This window comes from Dermacentor silvarum, chromosome 6 (genome assembly GCF_013339745.2).
Source record: "Dermacentor silvarum isolate Dsil-2018 chromosome 6, BIME_Dsil_1.4, whole genome shotgun sequence".
NCBI lineage: Eukaryota > Metazoa > Arthropoda > Arachnida > Ixodida > Ixodidae > Dermacentor > Dermacentor silvarum.
Window position 1 is genome coordinate 63,108,391 of NC_051159.1, and position 19,597 is coordinate 63,127,987.

The 19,597-nt window shown below is 48.0% G+C and overlaps 3 protein-coding genes across 4 annotated transcripts in view; 2 read left to right on the forward strand and 1 right to left on the reverse strand.

The window, feature by feature from the left end:
* Window positions 1-19,597, reverse strand: part of LOC119455526 (uncharacterized) — a 582,670-nt gene that overhangs the window by 449,736 nt on the left and 113,337 nt on the right. The gene's annotated exons all lie outside the window — the stretch shown is intronic.
* LOC119456696 (histone-lysine N-methyltransferase 2D-like) overlaps window positions 1-19,597 on the forward strand; it is a 292,817-nt gene that overhangs the window by 159,827 nt on the left and 113,393 nt on the right. The window lies entirely within an intron of this gene.
* On the forward strand, window positions 4,546-7,835 carry LOC119456698 (F-box/LRR-repeat protein 14). Its single transcript, XM_037718523.2, has 2 exons — window positions 4,546-6,034; window positions 7,536-7,835. Exons 1-2 carry the CDS (start codon window positions 4,550-4,552, stop codon window positions 7,791-7,793), a joined length of 1,743 nt encoding a protein of 580 aa, XP_037574451.1. The 5' UTR covers window positions 4,546-4,549; the 3' UTR covers window positions 7,794-7,835.

A 19,597-nucleotide genomic window follows, 5' to 3' on the forward strand; every position in this document is an offset into this window, starting at 1 on the left:
GTCGTTAAAAATTCCGCCATGCGTAGAACGCCACCTTGGTATTCACGCTCTACCTAAAAATCCCTGACGGGTGTAATCCCCTTTCCACTTTGTATCAATACATTTTTTCCCGATTTACGCGTCACTGACGCACAAGACACGAGGAGCGAAATGTTTGAAGCAAATATCTCCTCGAGTTTGCCCGCACAGAACTGCCGTAAGTATCAAGCCAGTTTCAGCGCTGCCGTTCACAGACACACGAACTAGTGGCGCCGCACTATGTATCGTCCCGTTTAGACGAAACTCATCAACTAAAAGCTTTTGTAGCATACATTGCGACAGACGCGGATTTTCTGTTTGCCACGCTTCAACTCCCTTCGTATGGCAGCACAAAATGAAAGATCAGGTGGTTCCATGAGTGCAACTACGATAGTGCATTGAACTTGATGTAACGGACGAGCCTGACGTACTCGATGGCAAAGCGTGACGCTCTTTGAATAAACCGACCCGAACGACGTTGTTTCTTGTTCTTTTTTTCTTCCCTGTCTCGGGTAGGTACAATGGGTCTGTTGTCAGACTGGGGCACTCACATTAACGTGCGACCTTACAAAGACTGAGACATTGTAAGTGGAGGCAAAAAACGACGACAGAAAAAGAAAGAGAAGCATCGCCACATTTTAACTAACGCTTTTCTCACCAAGCTTACACACGGGGCAGGAGACGTGCAAGATAGATGCGCAAAACATGAATTTTGAGGAGGTTTTTTTTTATTTTGCCAATGGTTATTTAAAATCGTTTTCCGAAATTGGCATGCCCCCTTGCGAAAGTTTAAGATATTCGGCGAACATTGGTAAAAACCAAGTCAACAAGACCCAACTACAACACATCGGAAATGCTGTGTTACATTGTCACGTTGTATACTGACGGTGAAGAACGCATTAGCAAAACTGTGAATCACGAAACAACTTTTTATTGGGTGAACCTGTGCCCACAAAAGCAAGTTATACTCGAAGCACCACGATAGCGGAGAGCACGGTCGGCGATTGTCGATATCTGCGGGCCTAGCTAGCGCGTCGGCTTTTATATATGACTTGTCGAAGGTTCCCGCGTAATCGTTGGTACTCGCACACTTTCCAGAAAATAAAGCACTATTCGCGTCGCTCATACAACCTGATTACACAATGTTCGGCGAGAGCATACACAACAGATAGAAACAACGATAACGTTCAAATAAGTTCGAAATCATGCTGGCGCTGAGGGGTAACTTTAGTTTGTAAAGGTGGATACACACGCGAGGGCAAAATCCCGCTTGCTACGCGGGCCAAACAGTCACGTGATAACTTGAATCTGGCGCAGCCGAGTTAGGTCGCATTCCCACAGCCGGAGCGCCGTTTGCGGAATCCGTGTGCTTACTCTCGACTCCAACGCTTATTGGCGGCTGCGCGTTTGCATACTCGGCGTGCTCTATATTCCATAGCGCTGTGAATCCCGCGGCAAGAGCCAAAAAAGTGATGGTCGCCTCGTCACTTGGCATTTTCTTTCATGTTGAGGTCACGCAGGCTGCGCGGTCTGAGTAAATAGAAATGCGCGCGCAATCACGACTCGCCTTTACCCGCTGCACCACAACAAAAGCACATGCGGTCACTGCTGCACAAAAAAAAAAAAAAAAAAAAAAAAAAAACCCACCTGGCCTCAAGCCGACAAGACGCCATCGTAGCCACGCCAATCCGTCCAATGTTGACAGATTTGACGCTTACTACGCTGAATTCAGGTCAGACGACCGCCAAACGAACGGATGGAAATACTGGCATGCATTTTCAATCCAGACAGCGAGTGCAGGAGGCCGGACTAGGCGAGGGCGGCACGTTTTGATGACGCCCGCAAGTCACGTGATACGCCATCCGCTGCGAAAATTCCTCCTCCGTCCGGTCGTGTGAATGCACCTTTACCGGGCGAAATGCCGTCCCCGGAAAAAGAACAAATAAGAACACGCGTCAATATTCTGGCAGTATGCACAGTTCTTGTAATAAATAGGGCAAACATAAAGCCTCCTTGGGCTAAACTAAAGCCGAATGTTCCAGATGACTTTGCCAGCTGGATAACATACAACAGCGCTAATTCATTGCTGCAGCACCTGCATCAAACAGCGCTGCATGAATTTATTTGATGCCCTTTGGCTAACTTATTGGCACATGTACGCGTTGTGGCAAATTCCTCGAATAATAATAAAAAAGAATATATCTGCGAAGACGTTACCGGCGAAAGCCTGCCCTGTGCCCCTCTCACACGATACACTCTGATGTCTTACATGTCACATTATGCTTTCAAGCACCTACCAGGTAACTTCAACCTGCTGTCGGTGCCCCTAATGTCCCTAGACATTTTTTTGCTTTAAAGAGCAGGAAATCTAGGGACTTTAGGTGCCCCTATCCAGCTTTCTGCAACTCCGAACAATCACCGCTGCACATCTTCCTCTCACGGTATTCCACGCACTTTGAGGTATTCTTTCGGGTGGATATTTCCGAGAGTGTTGTAATCATGGGAATGAGAGGATTTAGCCTATTCCTCGTACTACTTTTTTTTTTCAGTACTACTCACGCTATTACGAGTAAGAAGATATCTGAAACCTAGAAAGTCGTCGCACAAGGAATCAGCCATCAAGGAATAATATCTACAAGTCGATTAAAAAAAAAAAGTCACAGAGATACAATTACCAGCAATGGAGAGAAGCTGCCAGAGCGATCTCAATTCACTTCATTTCCCTTAACTGATTTCATTAGTTGATATTTTGTTAATTTATAGAAAAGAAAAGTAGGGGTTAGCGTCTAAAGGCGCACACGTAAACCTGACAGTGAGCCTTAACCCCCAGTACAATAGTTACGCAAAAGAACATCCGCGACACGGACAAGCGGCGCTTCGCCAAACAGGAACTAGTCTGTTTAGTGCAATCTACACCCCAAAGGGTGTGATACATATCAGGTAAACAGCGGTATCTGGGTTGACTGACACAATATGGGACAATCTTCCGGCGTCCCAGCATGTGGGCAATCTAGCATTCAGTATCTAGCATGTACCCTGACTGCGAGTCGAATTCGCTACTTTGTGCACTCGGCAGCTTTATACATACATATATATATATATATATATATATACATCTGCATACGATGCAGCACGGCAAGTCTCGTGTCCCGCGTGTCAAGATTAAGTCTTGCGCAATGCACCCTGCACATTACACCGATAAGAACCCCTAACGTGAAGAAGGTTTACCTCGGGAGGTCGTACCTAACTACGTGGGAACGAAGAATTTCGTTTTCTCGGCATCCAATGCACCATATTGGATGATCTTTGTTGTATTAAAAAAATGACAAAGAAGCTGCCGGTTGTGTGGAGCAGATATTTATTTAGGTCGTAGTTATTTTAGAAAAAAGAGGAGCTTGAAATAAAGAAACACGTACGCACGCACGCACGCACGCCCACACACACACCACACACCACACACACACACACACACACACACACACACACACACACACACACACACACACACACACACACACACACACACACACACACACACACACACACACAAAGAAAAAAAAAGCAGGCATTAAGTTTATTGTGCTCTGTGAATCAGCAATAGGTAAATTGCGTCTAAGGGAACATCTAGATATGGCAAAGTTGAGGTATTATATACGCCCTGTATATGCCAATACTTTGTGAATAGGTCATTTGCACGTAGACAACTCAACAACTTTACGTAAGATATGAACTAAATATTTGCCCGCTTTAGACGACCTAACAGGCAATACTGAAAAACATTATGTGTGTGTGCTGCGATGATTTACGAAGTTGCTAACCTTGAGCTTCAATGTTAAAAATCCTAATGCATTTGGCCTGCGCCCCTCGATTCTTACCCAATGCCCCTTAGCGGGTACGGGCTATGGTTTGAGATCATCATCATCATCATCATCATCATCATCATCATCATCATGTAAGTTGTTAATCCCCTATTGTGGAGATGTGTCACCGCTTTAGTAAAATAAGGAGAAAATGCTTAATCATTTGGCGATTCCAGAGCACAGGGAATCGATCATCACCATCAGCATATTCCTCGGCTAATTTGCCGTCGAAATAGTTGTCATTTAGGTGAGGCAACATAAACAGCGTCAGGAAAGTTTCGCTGATAGGCTACCGACTGTGGAACGCTTTATTTACATTTTATCCTAAATTTATGTATAGGCCGTCTAGAAATTTCTATTAGCATTTAGTTGGCTAATGCTTCGTTTTGAATGTTTGCCTTCACCCCCGTTTGGTATTTTGTTAGATGCACTTTTCAATAAACCCAGTGTGGCCAATCCCCCTTGTGGGTACGAGCCATGTCTTGAGGCAACAACAACATCATCACGGTGGATCGTGGGTATGCGCTACTTTCGCCGTGGCTATCGCGATAACAATCATCATGACGTTGACCATCATCAACATCGTCATCCACAAGCGGCAGGCCAAGCTATGGCCGTCGCAGGCGTCTCGCCAGCGCCGTGGGCTGTATTGAGATGACAGCCGATCAGCCATGGAAAGCCAGCCGGCGGCATGGGTCGCTGATGGTTGCCGGGCGGACACCGAACAGGCGGAAGAGCAGCGGCATTGCTCTTCGCCTTCTCCAGACACCGCCGTTAGCAGTACGTCAGCAGACGCAGAACCGGCGGCGACGGTGGCGTCCGGCCCTCAGCCTCCTTGCTCGGACGAGCTAGGCATCGAAATTCTGAACCCTGAGGTGATTCGGCTGATCTTCGGTTACCTCGACGTACAAAACCGGGGCCGTATGGCGCAAGTGTGCACCGCCTGGAAGGCCATCGCCGACGAGCGCTGCATCTGGGTGGATGTAGAGGCGCGGCTGAGGCTTTCCGAGTGCAGCACCTCGGTTCTGGACTGCGTCGCTCGACGAGGCATACGACGCGTGAAGGTCCTCGGCTTCAAGGGCGATCAGGTGGCGCAGCTGGTCCGGGCGCTGCCGCACATAAAGTCGCTCGATTTGTCCGACAACTTTAGCGTGAACAACAGCGTCGTCATTGGGGCGTTCGAACCGCGGGTGTGCGAATCGCTCGCCATTCTGAACCTGAGCTGGTGCCCGCAGATCGACGACTCGGCGATAGAGTGTCTCACCAACCAGCTCCCCAACCTCGAGGAGCTGTACTTGATCGCCTGCGACCACATTACCGATTCCAGCATGGGCTTCATCGCTGCCAGGCTGCCCAGGCTCAGGGTGCTCGACATCAAAGAATGCGAAGTGTCCAGCGCGGGCCTGCAGCAGCTGGCGGGATTCTGCGAGGATGGGGTGCTGTCGGCTACGCTTGGCGCGAAAGCGCTGACGCATCTCGGCCTCGAGGACTGCGCGCTCGTTTCCGACGCCGGTCTGGAGTCCATCAGCTTGGGCTTGCTTCACCTGTTGCGCTTGGACCTCAGCATGTGCCTCGGTGTTACGGATGCGGGATTTGAGCACGTGGGAAAGATGATGTCCCTCAAGGACCTGGCCCTGACCGGCTGCGAGGACTTGACGGGACTCACCGTTCATCACCTCGCCGTCGGCCGGTTCTCGCTCACTAGCCTCGACATCGCTTACTGTAACCACATCGACGACGATGCCATTTCGAACATCTCGCGTGGTTCGGGCCTGCTCGCGCTGAGGACGCTCAACATCACTGCCTGTCCCGTGACGGACGTCGGCATCTCCACGTTGGCGCAGAAGTTGACCGACCTCAGGGTGCTAAACATATCCGAGTGCGATCTCGTCACCAAAGAAGGCATCGCTGTCGTGTCAGCGCATCTGCGCAGGTTGCGTGCTGTTCACATGAGACTCTGCATGGGCCTGACGAACATTGCCCTGAAGCACTTGTCACGCATATCTAGTCTAGAGGTGGTGAACCTGAAGGGCTGTAGCAAGTTAAGGAACAAGGCAATGTCCTACATGGCACCCGGCAAAACGCAGTCGAATATCCTGGAACTGGACGTCAGTTTCACGGCCATAAACGATGCTGGCGCCCGCTACATAGCACAGGTGAATACCGCTTTCGCTCTTCTCTATAACGTCGTGAAGCCTGTGATATGCATGGCGTCACGCAAATCTATATAGGATTCTTCCTGTCCTGTGGTTGGAGCCAGTAACAACTGTACGCGTTATGTGAAAAGCACTACGCTCGTATATGGCAGATACTCAACCGTTGCATGCAGCCAAATTATATATATATATATATATATATATATATATATATATATATATATATATATATATATATATATTGTTCAATTGGTGTGACGGTGCGCTAGCTAGCAGGAAAGGCAGACAGGCAGTGACTACTGCTACGTTGTCGAATCATTCGAAGTCTGATATCGCGAACACTCTCTCGCGCTACACCAGAAACGAGACAACAAAGAGGCTTATCGAGAGGGAATAAAACTGGTGTGACATTATAGGTATACACAAGCGGGCGTGCTTAGTACCACAGTGCATTAATCGCGAACGTATTTACAAACAAACTCTCTTAATACTTCCTCGAATACCGGTCCGCATCAAAACAAGACGTTTTAAATGGTTGCCCCTTATACTTGTAAACTCATCACCCCCAATCCTCCACCTACGGATGACTCCGGTCAAGGCTCTCTAAGATTTCAATAAAAACATCTGTCTCTCTCTCAGACACTCTCTCAATGGTTTGTTTGCACCGCAGTATGCCTTGGAATGTTATAATAAACATCGGCTTGAATTGTTCCAAAGGCCTGAAGAGTTCGCTGTGATGAATGACGTAATGAGGGACTGTGGTAAAGGGGCGTCTTTGCGTCCTGTCCCCAAAGTCATGTTACCGCGGCGACCACGATGAGATCACATGGATTCATTCTTCGAAATGAAACTTCAATCGCACTAGAACTCAAATCGCATTAAAGTCGACATTCATGATAACATGGCTTCTGCCGCAATCTTTTTTTTTCTGTCAACGTGAAACGCTTAGTGTGCCTATCAACAACCTCAGAGTTCTTATGTCGGCATTCGAGAATTTTAGATGATTAAAAAGAATCCGACAACCTCAAGCGAAAAGGAAACACCAGAAAACAACAAAAAAGCTGCAGGTAAATATCGACACTGATAATATCGATGATAATGGCTGTTCTTATAGTGACAGCTCCCACAGGTTACAAAATAAGAAGTCAGTGTAATTTTACCGCAGCAGCCGTACAGTATCCTAGCTGACCTCCAACTTGGAGCCGGAATAACTTGTTAAAACTAAAACACTCAAGACACTTAGTCTATTCGAACGAGATATACGCAGGGTAACTTTTACACCATCATAATTTATTATTGCGTTTTAAAACAAATTCAGGGCACCGGTACACTTTGCGTTGCGTTTACATTTGACATCGACTCCGCTGTCGCCCGAAAACAACTGCGGAACGCTCCCTTAACAGCTAGCTTCACAGTAAAAGAAACAAGAGAATGGGATATGCACAGCGTACCAGACGTTCGCCATCCTTTACGTTTACCAAACTATACGCGTACTGTGCAGGGCATGCAGAAGTTGCGGAGCCTGAACCTGAGCGGCTGCATGGTTGGCGACAAGGGCGTGGCACGCATCGCGCGCAGCCTGGGCAGTCTGAGCACACTGAAGATCTCGCGCTGCCACGAAATCAGCGACAACGGCATAAAGGCGATCGCCTGCAACCTCAAGAACCTGAAGGCCATCGACATCAAGGGTTGTCCGAGGACTACATCAGCCGGAAGGCGTTGCCTGATCGCCAGGTTGCCAAACCTGAAATTCCTGTGAGGTCGAAAAACTCTAAAAGAACGCAGTAATGGACAGAGTAGGCGTATCGACGGAGTAGGCGTAGAGTAGGCTATAGGGGGTAACCTCCGTGGCATCTGTTGAAGACGCAGGAACGAGCTGTCGCTATAGACATTCAGTTATTTCGCAGCATAACGTAAAATTGCCTATGGTTCGTGGTAGTGGCATCAGACGCTTTTTTAAAATTCGTTGCTAAGACGATTGCGCGCGACGGTTTAGGAATACGTGATCATATTGAATAATACGTAAATTGCAAACACCCGAGACCGTGCTAGTAGCGCAACACCTTTGCCTCGGGGCAATCGGAATATGCTACGCCGGTAATATGAAAATAAATCGCAAGAAATTAATCTTCCAATTCTGTATTGCTTCCATTCTGAACAAGCAATCATACATGTTTACTAAAGCCGGACGCAGATCTCGTATTTTCATCATCTTGAGACGATTATATAGTAGTGAGACTACTGAGGTACAGTATGGTTCAACAGCTATTTGAACCCATAAATAAACACGACCATTTAACGTTAGCCGACATGCTTGGCGTATAAAACTTTTGCTCATTTCACAACGCTGTTGCTTTGCAGAACACGATACATTTTTTTCGGTAATAGAAGAAGTGCCACAATAATCGAAGTCTGTCATTTCTGTGCGGATGCACACGAATATTAATGAGACAGTAAACTCGCGAAACACGTGAGCTGCTGTAAACAGACGTTCGCAATTTTCTTGATGTTGACGTCATAAAATCCGGATTAATAAACTGCTACCACACTACAGCTGTGTAGTTCTTTAATTTGTTTTTCTAAATTTCAGTCCGCTGGCCTGTGGCTCCGCTATGCACAACAGAAATCGTCATAGAACATCGACAAATTTTTGGTTAACGGTTGCTGTAGCGTACAGCTTAAATTTACAGTAAGGACATGAAAGAGGCAACACAAGGAGGTTTTAAAAAAAATTGCAACACGACGCATGGCTGAAGTTTGTAGATAGGCCGGAACAAATATTATACTCCAGAAACAGAATAAAAATACTAGCGACAGAATGGCTTTTACCGTCAGTTCTTATTACCAAGCAGTATCTTGCAAACCTGAAAAAAAAAGAAAGAAAAATGAACAACACATCGCTTGATTAAATAGATCCAGCAATGTGCAGTAACCACCTTCTGAGTTTTCTTAAAGTAAGAACTCTTTAGTTAACCTAAGCACGTATAAATGTAACGAAATAGCCTTTGTGTCGATTCTTCACCGTAAATAGTTGCGCAATCTATTTGCATTAAAAATGTACCTGGAGGACATTAAAGGGATACGGTCACGAAATCTGAAAATTTTACGAACATGCCGAAAATGAATCCTCACTGTGTGATTACACCGAAATGAAGTAGCCACTTAGCTTATTTTTGAGCCGATTGCTTTATTTTTGGCGTTTTTGTGAGCGCGCGCCTCGCCGCCCGACCCGCGGGAGTGGGAAGGCGTGACGTCACGACACTCTCGACGGATAGCCAGCCGGCCGGCCGCGGTCATTCGAAGCGCGCCGACGCCGCCATCGCGAGCATGGATTCGAGTTCTGGTGCCTCTCCCAGCGATGAGTACATGTCTGAAGACGAGGACCATTCGAACTTGGCAGGAAATATTACCGCGTATGGTTACGAGCCTTCCGCGTCAAGCGACGAAGAAGAGCAGGCGGGCGTGGAAGTGCCGGTCAGGATTTTAGGACGTGGTCAGTTGAGTGTAGAAAGTGGTGATAATGAAGCGACAGACTCTACAGGTGATTCCTTACTGTGTACATTTGAAAGGGATGAACGCCTATGCCCACGGATGTGGACACGGGGTCTCAGAAGGTTAAAGCCAAAGGTCACGCTAGCAAACATGCTATGTACAGTGCACTCCACTGTTAAAGCGAGCACTCAAATGTGCGCCTCACACGTTGCTGGTGCCCTGTATAGCTGCACGCGTGCGCAGAAACAATGTCAGTGCACTGTACATATGTGCCGAAATGAACCGTAGCTACCAATCACACAACTTATCTGCTGCAAATGTAGGCGATTGCGCTCTTGCGAGAGAGGAAAATCAGGACATGCTCTGCACTCGTGTTGTCTTTAACAGTGGACCCCTCTGTAGACACACAGTAACGCTTAATCGCACTCATTAAACCGCTGTGATGGTTCAGTGGCTATGACATCTTGAAGCTGAGCACGAGGCCAAGGCTTGGAATCCCTGCCACGGCGGCCATATTCTAATGAAGAAAAAATGAAAAAAAAAAAAAACCTTGCACTCGGCCGCGCAACGCTTGAAACAGCGAAGCTGGGCAATCGTAGCCCAGCATTTTTTTAAGTGCGCGCGAACTTTTCATCTTACTACTCATGATGATTATTTCTGTTCGCGCGTCTCGGACTTACGGCCGTCACTGCGCGTTGCATAGCGCAGCTTGCAACACCGACATCGCGTTCCAATGCCGACACCGCGGTCCTGGGGAGGTATTCTGTAAGAGTCTACTTAGTGGACTGCCTATTTAGGCTGTCGCTGATTGGCTGCTGCTTGACGTGCAGGAAGGAGACTGGCTGGCACCTTCCTGCACGTCAAGCAGCAGCCAATCAGCGACAGCCGAAATGAACAGTCGACTAAGTGGACTCTTAGTAGTAGTGGTTTATTAAGAAAACGTTGTCGCAGTTTCACCCGAAAGGCGAAGCATCAATTGCGATAGCAAATTTGTAGAGAGCTATACCAACACCACCTAGTCCTAGTCAAGGTGGCGTTGGCTATAGGGAGTTAGGATAGTAGTTTTATCAGTTGTACAAACTTGGACATGAAGCAGCACCGGCAACACACAGAACTGTTGTCGACGCCGTCGGCTTTTTGCCCGCGTTCGCACAAAACGCGCACGGCTTTGGTGACTGTTGCCGGCGCCTTTGGGGGCGGCTCGGAGGTTTTTGACGAGATCAGAATGGGACACTCGTCGAGCAGCGTCGGAAGTCTTTACCACCTTCGCACTTCATATAAAAACGTCGCCTCCCTTCCCTCCCGCTCCCCCCCAAGGCCTTTCGTGCGTCAGAAGAAGGCGCGTTTGCTCTACATATATGGTGATGGTAAAGGAAGAAAGAGACGCCTACTTCTGCAGCCCTTAAGGGAGCACGGCACAGAACGCGCGTTTATTCTCCGCCGTGCGTTCACTCCCCGTGAAAGCGCGCGTCCCCCGCGCCCTTTAACTCGCACATACAGCGTTCGGCGGCGCGCGGCGACGATTTCATCTCCATTGACGTCATACGGAACTTCACGGCGACGGCGACGGTGACGGCGACGCCGACGGCAGAAATCTGCTTTGGAGTGTCCATATAATTGCTATCGCAATAAAAATGACGCCTATTTCTGCTGCCCAATAGGGAGCACGCGCAGCGTCAGGGGAAGGGGAAGTGGGAGATAAAGATGTGAGGAAGGGAAGAGAAGGTGAAGTAGCATCCGATCATGGAGGAGGCCGGTGATGAAGGCGATGGCCTGTAGGCTCTTACAGAATACCGTCCCTGGATACCCGCTCCGTGAATGTGTCTCTCTCTCGCTCTCATCACGCGCAAAACCTCTTCACCTGGCAGAGCACAAGCGTACGAACGCGCCAGCTGTGGACGAAGACGACGACGACGACGCTCGAACGCAATCATATGGTTCGCATAAATGCATGCTCTGCAACCGTGGCTGTATAGCCTAGGGGTTACGACGCTCGCTTTGGGACCGGGGGTAGCGGCTTCGAATCCCGCCTCGGCAAGAAAGTTTATTTTCTTTCTTGGTGGTTTCTTGATGCGCACCACGAACCACAAATTGCGGCGAACCACAAATTTCGCCTGAAGCCGAAGCATTGAAAGCGGCATCAAAATGTAACGTTGGGCCGAAGGAGAACGCTGCTACGCTGGCTTAGGGGGCCTATACATGCAAGCTCTGTTTTAGCTTGCATGTAGCCTTCCTACACTTGCTTGGGGAGGAGCGCCACCAGCGGCGTTGTATATGGCGTCGAAGCTCGACGCTGCACGAAATGAGAGAGAGAAAAAAAAAAAACTTCCGGCATTCGTCCGCGCCAAAAGGAATGATTAGATAGATTTTGCTTGACGTTTATACTATCTGTTCCGCTCAGACTAGGGCATGCACTACGGTGTGGTATCCTACCCAGCAAGCACGAGTCGATGGGCTAGTTGGTTCGACAATAAAGCAGCAGCGCAGAAAAGGCGAGGACACCAGGAAACGAGAGACTGATGCCTCAATGCTCAGCAGGAACGCAAACGTGTGCGCGCACAATGCTGATGCCAGCAGCGGAAACCAGCAGACTGGCCTCCGGCAGAGCCAATTGAGCGGATCGAGATAGCGTATCCGCTTGGCTTGGTCGCTTTAGCAGCCAAATGCACTGCGCATCTGTGGAGACCTTCAAGACACCACGCGTGATATTTTTTGTTTTTCTTTTTTTATTGCGCTAGTTTGCCTTACGGCACCAAAAAGAAATGTTACACATAATTGTGAAGCTCTGTCTCTTGCATAAATTCCAGAGAGGAGCGGTGATGAGGGCCACAGATGTGCGCATGCGCATAGCTACTGTGCGAACACGACAGCGGCGGCGCCGACGGTGCATGCGAACGCGCCTCGAGAGTCGGCATAATTGATCGCAATGAAACGCCTAAGCACTGTGTTCTGAATGCGCGTTAAAGAACCTCAGGTGGCCATAAATTACTCCAGAGACCTCGACTGCGGCATATTTGCAGTTTTGAGACATTAAACTCCCGCAATATTTAATCGTACTCCTGGTTTGCTTGGTTTTCTTGAATGTTTGAATGAATGGTACCCATTGTATTAAAAAAAATTGTGGCGTCGACGCGATGAAGAAAACAAATGTCGGTGTGTTGTGTTTCGAAACATAAGCAGTTCTTCCACACACAGCTTTCGAAGCCAGATTAAACTGTTAAGCCTCTCTCACATAACCAACAATAAAATAATTCTAGCTTCACTGTCAACCATCTTTTTTCATTTTATTCTCTTAGTGGCGAAATTTAAAATGAGTAAAGTGGCGCTTTCATTACGGCCGCTTTCATTGCGCCAACTTTCCAGCGCGAAATCAAGCCGCTCCAGCACAAAAAGCAGTGCGTCAGAAACGCAAAATACTTGCAAATCCGTGACGACGTCCGAAACAAGGAAGTAGATTGTTTTTACGATCTCGTTTATAAAAAAAAATGTTATGACCCTTATTGTAAGTATATTCCATCATTTACGCCTTTCCACGTACGTGGATCGCCAGCAATTCGAATGGTGGAATAAAAAAAAAATTCTGAAACAAAGTTGATCATACCGCGACAAACTCTATAACAGTTCAGAACGCTTCTGTTCATGAGTGCACGCATCTTCCTGCTCAATATTTTTTTTTCACTTTCTTTACACACTCACACACACACACACCCAAAAACAAAAAGAAGAAAGCATAATAAAGTAATCCACCGCTGATCTCACAGTCGCGCTCGGAACTCATTTCAGGATGAAGCTGCACTGCAGGGCTGCTCGCGGCCTGGGCTTCGGCTTTGGCTGCCGAAGTTCAAAGCGCGCCTCGCTCGGCCGTTTTCAATGGATGGAGGAGGCGGCCGTCGGGTCCTTTTGTTTCCGCCAATGAAGGGATGCATAATGGATTGAGTCCATCAGCCTTGATTGCCTCCCCACCCCAACCCCACCACAACCGAACCCTCCCAACCAAGTTCGCGACGTTGTTCAAAAGCCACCGCCATGTTACACCGCGGCCCGGCGATTCTATCGCGCGCGGTTTGGTCTGACTGGCCCGCTTCGCGATCTCACTCGCTCATAAACTTCCTCGCACATATCAATCTTTATTTTTTTTACCTTTCATTTTTGAACTTGCAGGCCAGTTTCTTTTTTGTTTGCCTTTAATCATCTCCGACAGTGTGGGCTCGATCCGGCAAATGTTCCGTGACTGAGTAACCGGATACGATATTGGCCCACGGAGCGCTCATTAACGTTCGCTTAGTATGGTAGCGCAACGTTTCTCTTTGCTTCGGGTCGTCGCTTCGACCCGACTTGCGAATACACATATCTGCTTTCGTCGGCTCTTGTTCGCTGTACACTTTTACTCGGCTTTCTCTTTTTTTTGCGTTTTGTTTGTTTGTACGATTCTTTGTATTCTACACGCGTGATATTCAGCGGTAGCAATGTTTCTTGACCGGCGCAGAGTGCCGCTCTTCTTTACCACCAACTTTTTTTTTTCGTTTTGAAACACGGCAGGGCCCTTCTTTGGTCATCAAAGATGTTTCGCGGTATATCCTTGCCACTACTGACTTCCCGCGGCTTCACTCCACAATGGGTGCTAGCGGGCAAGCCGCGAGGCGGCGCGGCTGTCTTGGAGTGCGGCCATTTTTCACGATAATGCCCACCGATCGCGGGCTAATGTGTGTCGGCTCCCGTCGAGAGAGAGGGAAAAAAAGTAATAAAAAAGACAGCGCTGCGCGAATTAAAGCGACAAAAAAAAAAAGAAGAGATACTGAAGAAGAGAGTCCTCGATTGTGCCGGTGATCTGGAAGGGTTTCCACGATTCTCGCCTGTGCGCTATTGGTTTGCTTTCAAACCTGAAATCCTCCGTATATGAACACCGTATAGTGATAAGCGCTGGCGCTGGTGCGTTGGCTACGACGGTAATGGTATTACGCTAAAGGATAATGACCGTAAAGTTGCGCTCCCGAGTCGTTAGAGTGCGCGCGTCCGTAAAAAATAATAAACGGACCATAATTGTGCACGTTGGGAATTCCCTGCCTTGCGTCTTCGAAAAGCATAATCCGGCTGTGTTGCGGGTGGTAATGTTATGAACTTCATTTCAAAAGCAGGCATGTGCCCTTTAGGAAGTTGTGAGGAGGAGACAGCGTTGGCGCTGTATTCTCGTCCGATAAGGACAACGGCGATGGAGCAGCAAGGGCAGAATGGCACAAAAAGCTGATTGATTGATTGATTGATTGATTGATTGATTGATGTGGTTCAGGCTGCCGCCGAGGCGACCACAACAACGTTTACCTCATGTAGCGGACGAGCTCGGAGCGGCGGCGGCTCCGACCAACTCAGCAAATTATTGACTGTTGATTGATTGGCTCATTAATTAATTATTTCATTGACTGGGTTTACTATCCCGAAGAAACACCTGGGTTATGAAGCGGCGCTGTAGTGGGGATCCTTTAATTCGTTCTACCATCACGGCGTCCTTAATATACATTTAAATTATGCAAACGAGCTGTTCTGCATGCCACTCCTATCAATGCAGCTATAGGCCGCTTACTAGCGCGCTGCAAGCTAGCACCGGAACCAATTTTTGCCGTTCTTGCTTGACGACTTATCTTCCAACGCTCGGCACTTTAGGTTCAGCGTACAGAAGCAGTACCTATGTTACGAGGGAGACTGTTATGAACGACTCCGAATTAAATTTCGCCCCTTCCAGTTCTGCAATACGCACCAAAATTTTAGAACTGCCTCATAATCAGAACTGGTTTTGGCACGTAAAACCCCAGAAAGACGAAGAAAGTTGAGCTCGTTGGTATTGATTCATCTTGAAAGAAGGGATAGCGTGCGAACATGGACGCAAGAGAAGAGAACCAGACAACAAAAATTTTGGCGTTTTTGTTGTCTGGTTCTCTTCTCTTGCATCCATGTTCGCACGCTATCCCTTCTTTCAAGATAAATCAATACCAACGAGCTCAACTTTCTTCGTCTTTCTGGGGTTTTACGTGCCAAAACCAGTTCTGATTATGAGGCAGTTCTAAAATTTTGGTGCGTATTGCAGAACTGGAAGGGGCGAAATTTAATTCGGAGTCGTTCATAACAGTCTCCCTCGTAACATAGGTACTGCTTCTAGTACGCTGAACCTAAAGTGCCGAGCGTTGGAAGATAAGTCGTCAAGCGAGAACGGCAAAAATTGGTTCCGGTGCTAGCTTGCAGCGCGCTAGTAGTCTTTAGTTGTGCTGTACAATTGGAGTGGGGCTGCAGCAGCTGTGAATAGAACCCACGACGTTAAGTCCAGCAACAGGCTGCTATAGAACTGGATGACAGCTCCGGACAAAAGCTCAGGGACGAGAACCCTGGGCTGCATCTAATTTTCGCGAAAACTCTATTCTAGTAATTTTCGCGGCTGCATATTATAAAAAGAAAGAAGGAAAAAAAATGAGGGCAGGAAGGAAGGAAGGAAGGAAAATAAGAGTTGAAAGGCAGAGAGGTTAACCAGGTTAAGTGACCAGTTGGCTACTCTGCACAGGGAGATGGGGTAAGGGCAGAAAAAATTTTCTTAGAAAACAAGAGATTAAAAAAAGAAAGGAAAAGAAAAAGAATCAGAAACGCATCAGTTCACACATTTATAATTTTTCAATAAGTCCTCTTTTTTTTAAAGCGTACTAGCGCTTTTAAAGCAGTTCGTGCCGACGTCGGCTGGGACCAGGGACCAAGAATTCTGGCTTCCGTAAGGGGACGGCTGTCTATCTTGTCGAGCGTGGTGCTGAGGACTTTCCTTTGTACACTAAAACGACGACAATCACACAGAAGATGTGCTATCATTTCTTTGCATCCGCAAGTTTCACAATCTGAACTTGTGACCATTCCGATAAGGTAGGAGTACGCGTTAGTAAAAGTTACTCTAAGCCATAGGCGACAAATGAGAGTTACCTCCCGTCGTGGTAAGCTGCTTGCACTAGTGTTGCAAGGCTGAAGAAATAGCATAGCTGGGGGTCGACCAAGGTTTGCGAAGTTTTGCTAAGTTTTTGCTATGTATTACTATGTTATGCTACGATTTTACCGAGTTTTGCACTCGTTCTTAGCGGTCGCTTTGGCGAATATTCACCAGCACGGTATTCCGGGTGTGATCGCAGCCGTTGCATTCGTTCACGAGCAGCGGTGCGACGGACTTCCCGTCGAGCATCTTCTTCCTCTGGGGTTACGTACTTCTTCGGCCGACCCATGTTTTAGGCGGCGCAAACGATGTGCTCGGCGCAGATACACTAGGCAATGTGCGGCCGTCGTGGCTTCACGGAGCTTTGTACAAACGCCGCGAACGAAGCGGCGCGCAGTGACGTCATGCCTTTTTTTTTTCTCCGCCTACATGGCTGTGGAAGCTTGGCGATGTACGGGAAGCGGCGGTGCAGCGTGGCGCGGCCGGGCGCAGACATGCCAGGTGGTTGCTAGGCGACGCATAGTGACGTCAGAGCTAGGCGCAGCGCGAGCCAGCTGGAGCTGTGTCAAGTGGTTGCTAGGCGACGCAGTGACGTCAAAGCTCGGTGGAGTTTCTGCGAACGATTTGTAGCCGAACCTCGAGCTTAAACAGCTACGCCGTTAAAATATCTCGTGAGCATTTCCTGGGTCCATTTTCTTCAATCGACGTGGCTCTTGAGCAACATCAAATTGTTCGCAGGATTGGACGTCGGTGACGTATTCCGATATTTCTTCGCTAAATCGACTCGGCTGCGAAGCGCGAGCAGCGTTCTGCCTCCCATTGCTGGCACCAGCGTCGTGCGCACAAATACGAGTGTTTCTGCGTTTCTGCTGTGCAGCTGTGTCCGTAGCAAACTGTAGTCCATAGCAGAACGGACAGTACACGTCATGCTACAAACGCTGAGGATTTTAAGCCAAGCTTTATAGGCTCACTTGTGCCGGGGTCGGTGTACGCGTACGCGTTATCTTCATCAGCATTGGCTCGAGCATCGTCGTCTTCTTCCGCAGCTGGCTCGTTGGCACCCCTCGCGTTGTGCTCGTGTTCGTGCCACTGCTCTCACGTTCGTCGTCATCATCTTCTGCCACAGCTGACGCCATTGCCACTCATCATTCCAGCGTTGACTTCTCTTCTGTCGTCGCAATGGGGAGGCCGCATTTACGGGGGCATGAGCCATTGATTAAGGTGGTATGAACCATTCATTGTCTTACGTGGCGGGCAGATTTAGTTTTAAAGCAATTTAATTTCGGAGAATCGCAAGCAGCAATTGCGGGCGAAGGCTGCTAACCACGCCGCCGAGCAAACTCGAGACATCGAACGCAAGCGACAACAGCGCCGAGCAGAGAATCGTACAACGTAACGGAAGGAAAAGTTGCACGAAAGAGAAGGAAATGTATTAGGAAACGGAACGACAAATAGTACGAATGGGAAGGAAAAGTAGTAGGTCAGGTACGCACACGACGAGCTTCGCTCACCTCCATTTTCTCGACAGGGAGAGGGCTGGTGATTTCTTTCTTCTGTCTCATCTTGGGCACCATTGAGGAGGTGCGACTCCTTGCAAAGCACGTGGTGACGATCCCCATCACGCCAGCGTTGTGAGACGCCTAACAGCACCCCGCCAACAGTGTTGCCCCTGCGTATAGGTGGTGTCCAAAACGCGACGTCTATGACAGGTTTAGGGCTCCCGAAATCGCTTTCGCCGCATTCAACCAGCAGAAGCACAGCCATTCGCTGGTTGCTAGCGACAAGCACAGCCTATTGCTAGCAAGCAATAAGATCCGCATTGTAAATCCACAGGGTACCACCCTATTATGCGTAGACTTGGACACCACCAATTCTTTGAATACCGGGTGTGTTCGAATCCTGGCCAGCTTCGGTGAGAGTCTACGTAGACAGCTAAGGAGACAGCCGACACAGCTTCGAGGCCAGGTAAGGGAACGCGTTTCGAGCCGTCTGGAAGGCGCTTCTTCAACGTGACGTCACCTCGCGACGACAAAAAGAAAGTTGAGAAAAGCACGCATTATTTTTTTATGCTAAGTATCTTCGCCTGCGAACCTATGAAAAACACGATGTGACTTACATTAAGGATATAGAAAAGCGTGTCTACGTTTCCGTGTGCGCAGACGACCTTCCCGTCGAGTTTCCAAGCATCTTGCACAGTCGCCATCTTGTTTAGACAGGAAAGTAGCCTGCATCGTTCTTGACTTCGATGCTGTCTTCGCGAGGCTGCCTACTTTGACGTCTTCGTGAGAAATGGAACGAGACTTAAGATGGCCGCTGTCCGCTTAGCCGTCTACTTTGCCGTCTAAGGCGAGTATTGGAACACAGCCACCGTCTGAGCAGCGATGAGCGCTACGATATACACTGTTACATAACAACACCTTGCTCACGATTTCACGGCTTCGTCCTTCGAGCGAAACTGATCACCGAAAAAAAAAGAATGAATGTGGGAAAGTAAGTTCTAATAACATAATCACTGTTATCCGGAAAAGCGTTGCACGTACCTCCTGTAACTGTTAATCTAGAACATTCTTCTAGACGCCTGTATTGAGAAACACGGTTAAACATTTGGAACAACGTCCCACATACTTAAAGACAGTTTCAGTTGTCTATTTCATTGGAACATAACAGTGCCTATTTCATTGGGACAAACTTCTTCATATCTATTGTTATGTGAATTTAAATATGAAAAGTTCCAATAGATGAAACACCGTTCCTTTTATTTTGCGACAGTATGTGAAACTCCGTTTCGTTTAGGCAAGCGGGAAATATTTGCGAAAACGTTTTCCACTTATGACAGAAACACACGTGAAATGAGAGGAACATTGTAAATTAAGGCTGTACGCTTTGCTGTTCGACGTCTCTTTTGACGTCTGTTTTGACGTGCTCTTTGACGTCTGTTTTGCTGTTCGACGTCTCTACTGCACGACGTCTCTTTTGAGACGTCGTGCTGATTACGTGGGCTTCAACTGAGACGATTACCAGCCTATATATTTACATGCTTCAGCGATGATAGGAGAAAGTAGTGAGAGCAGCAGACTGGTCAACTCCACCCAGGACATTTTTTTTTTAGCTTGAAG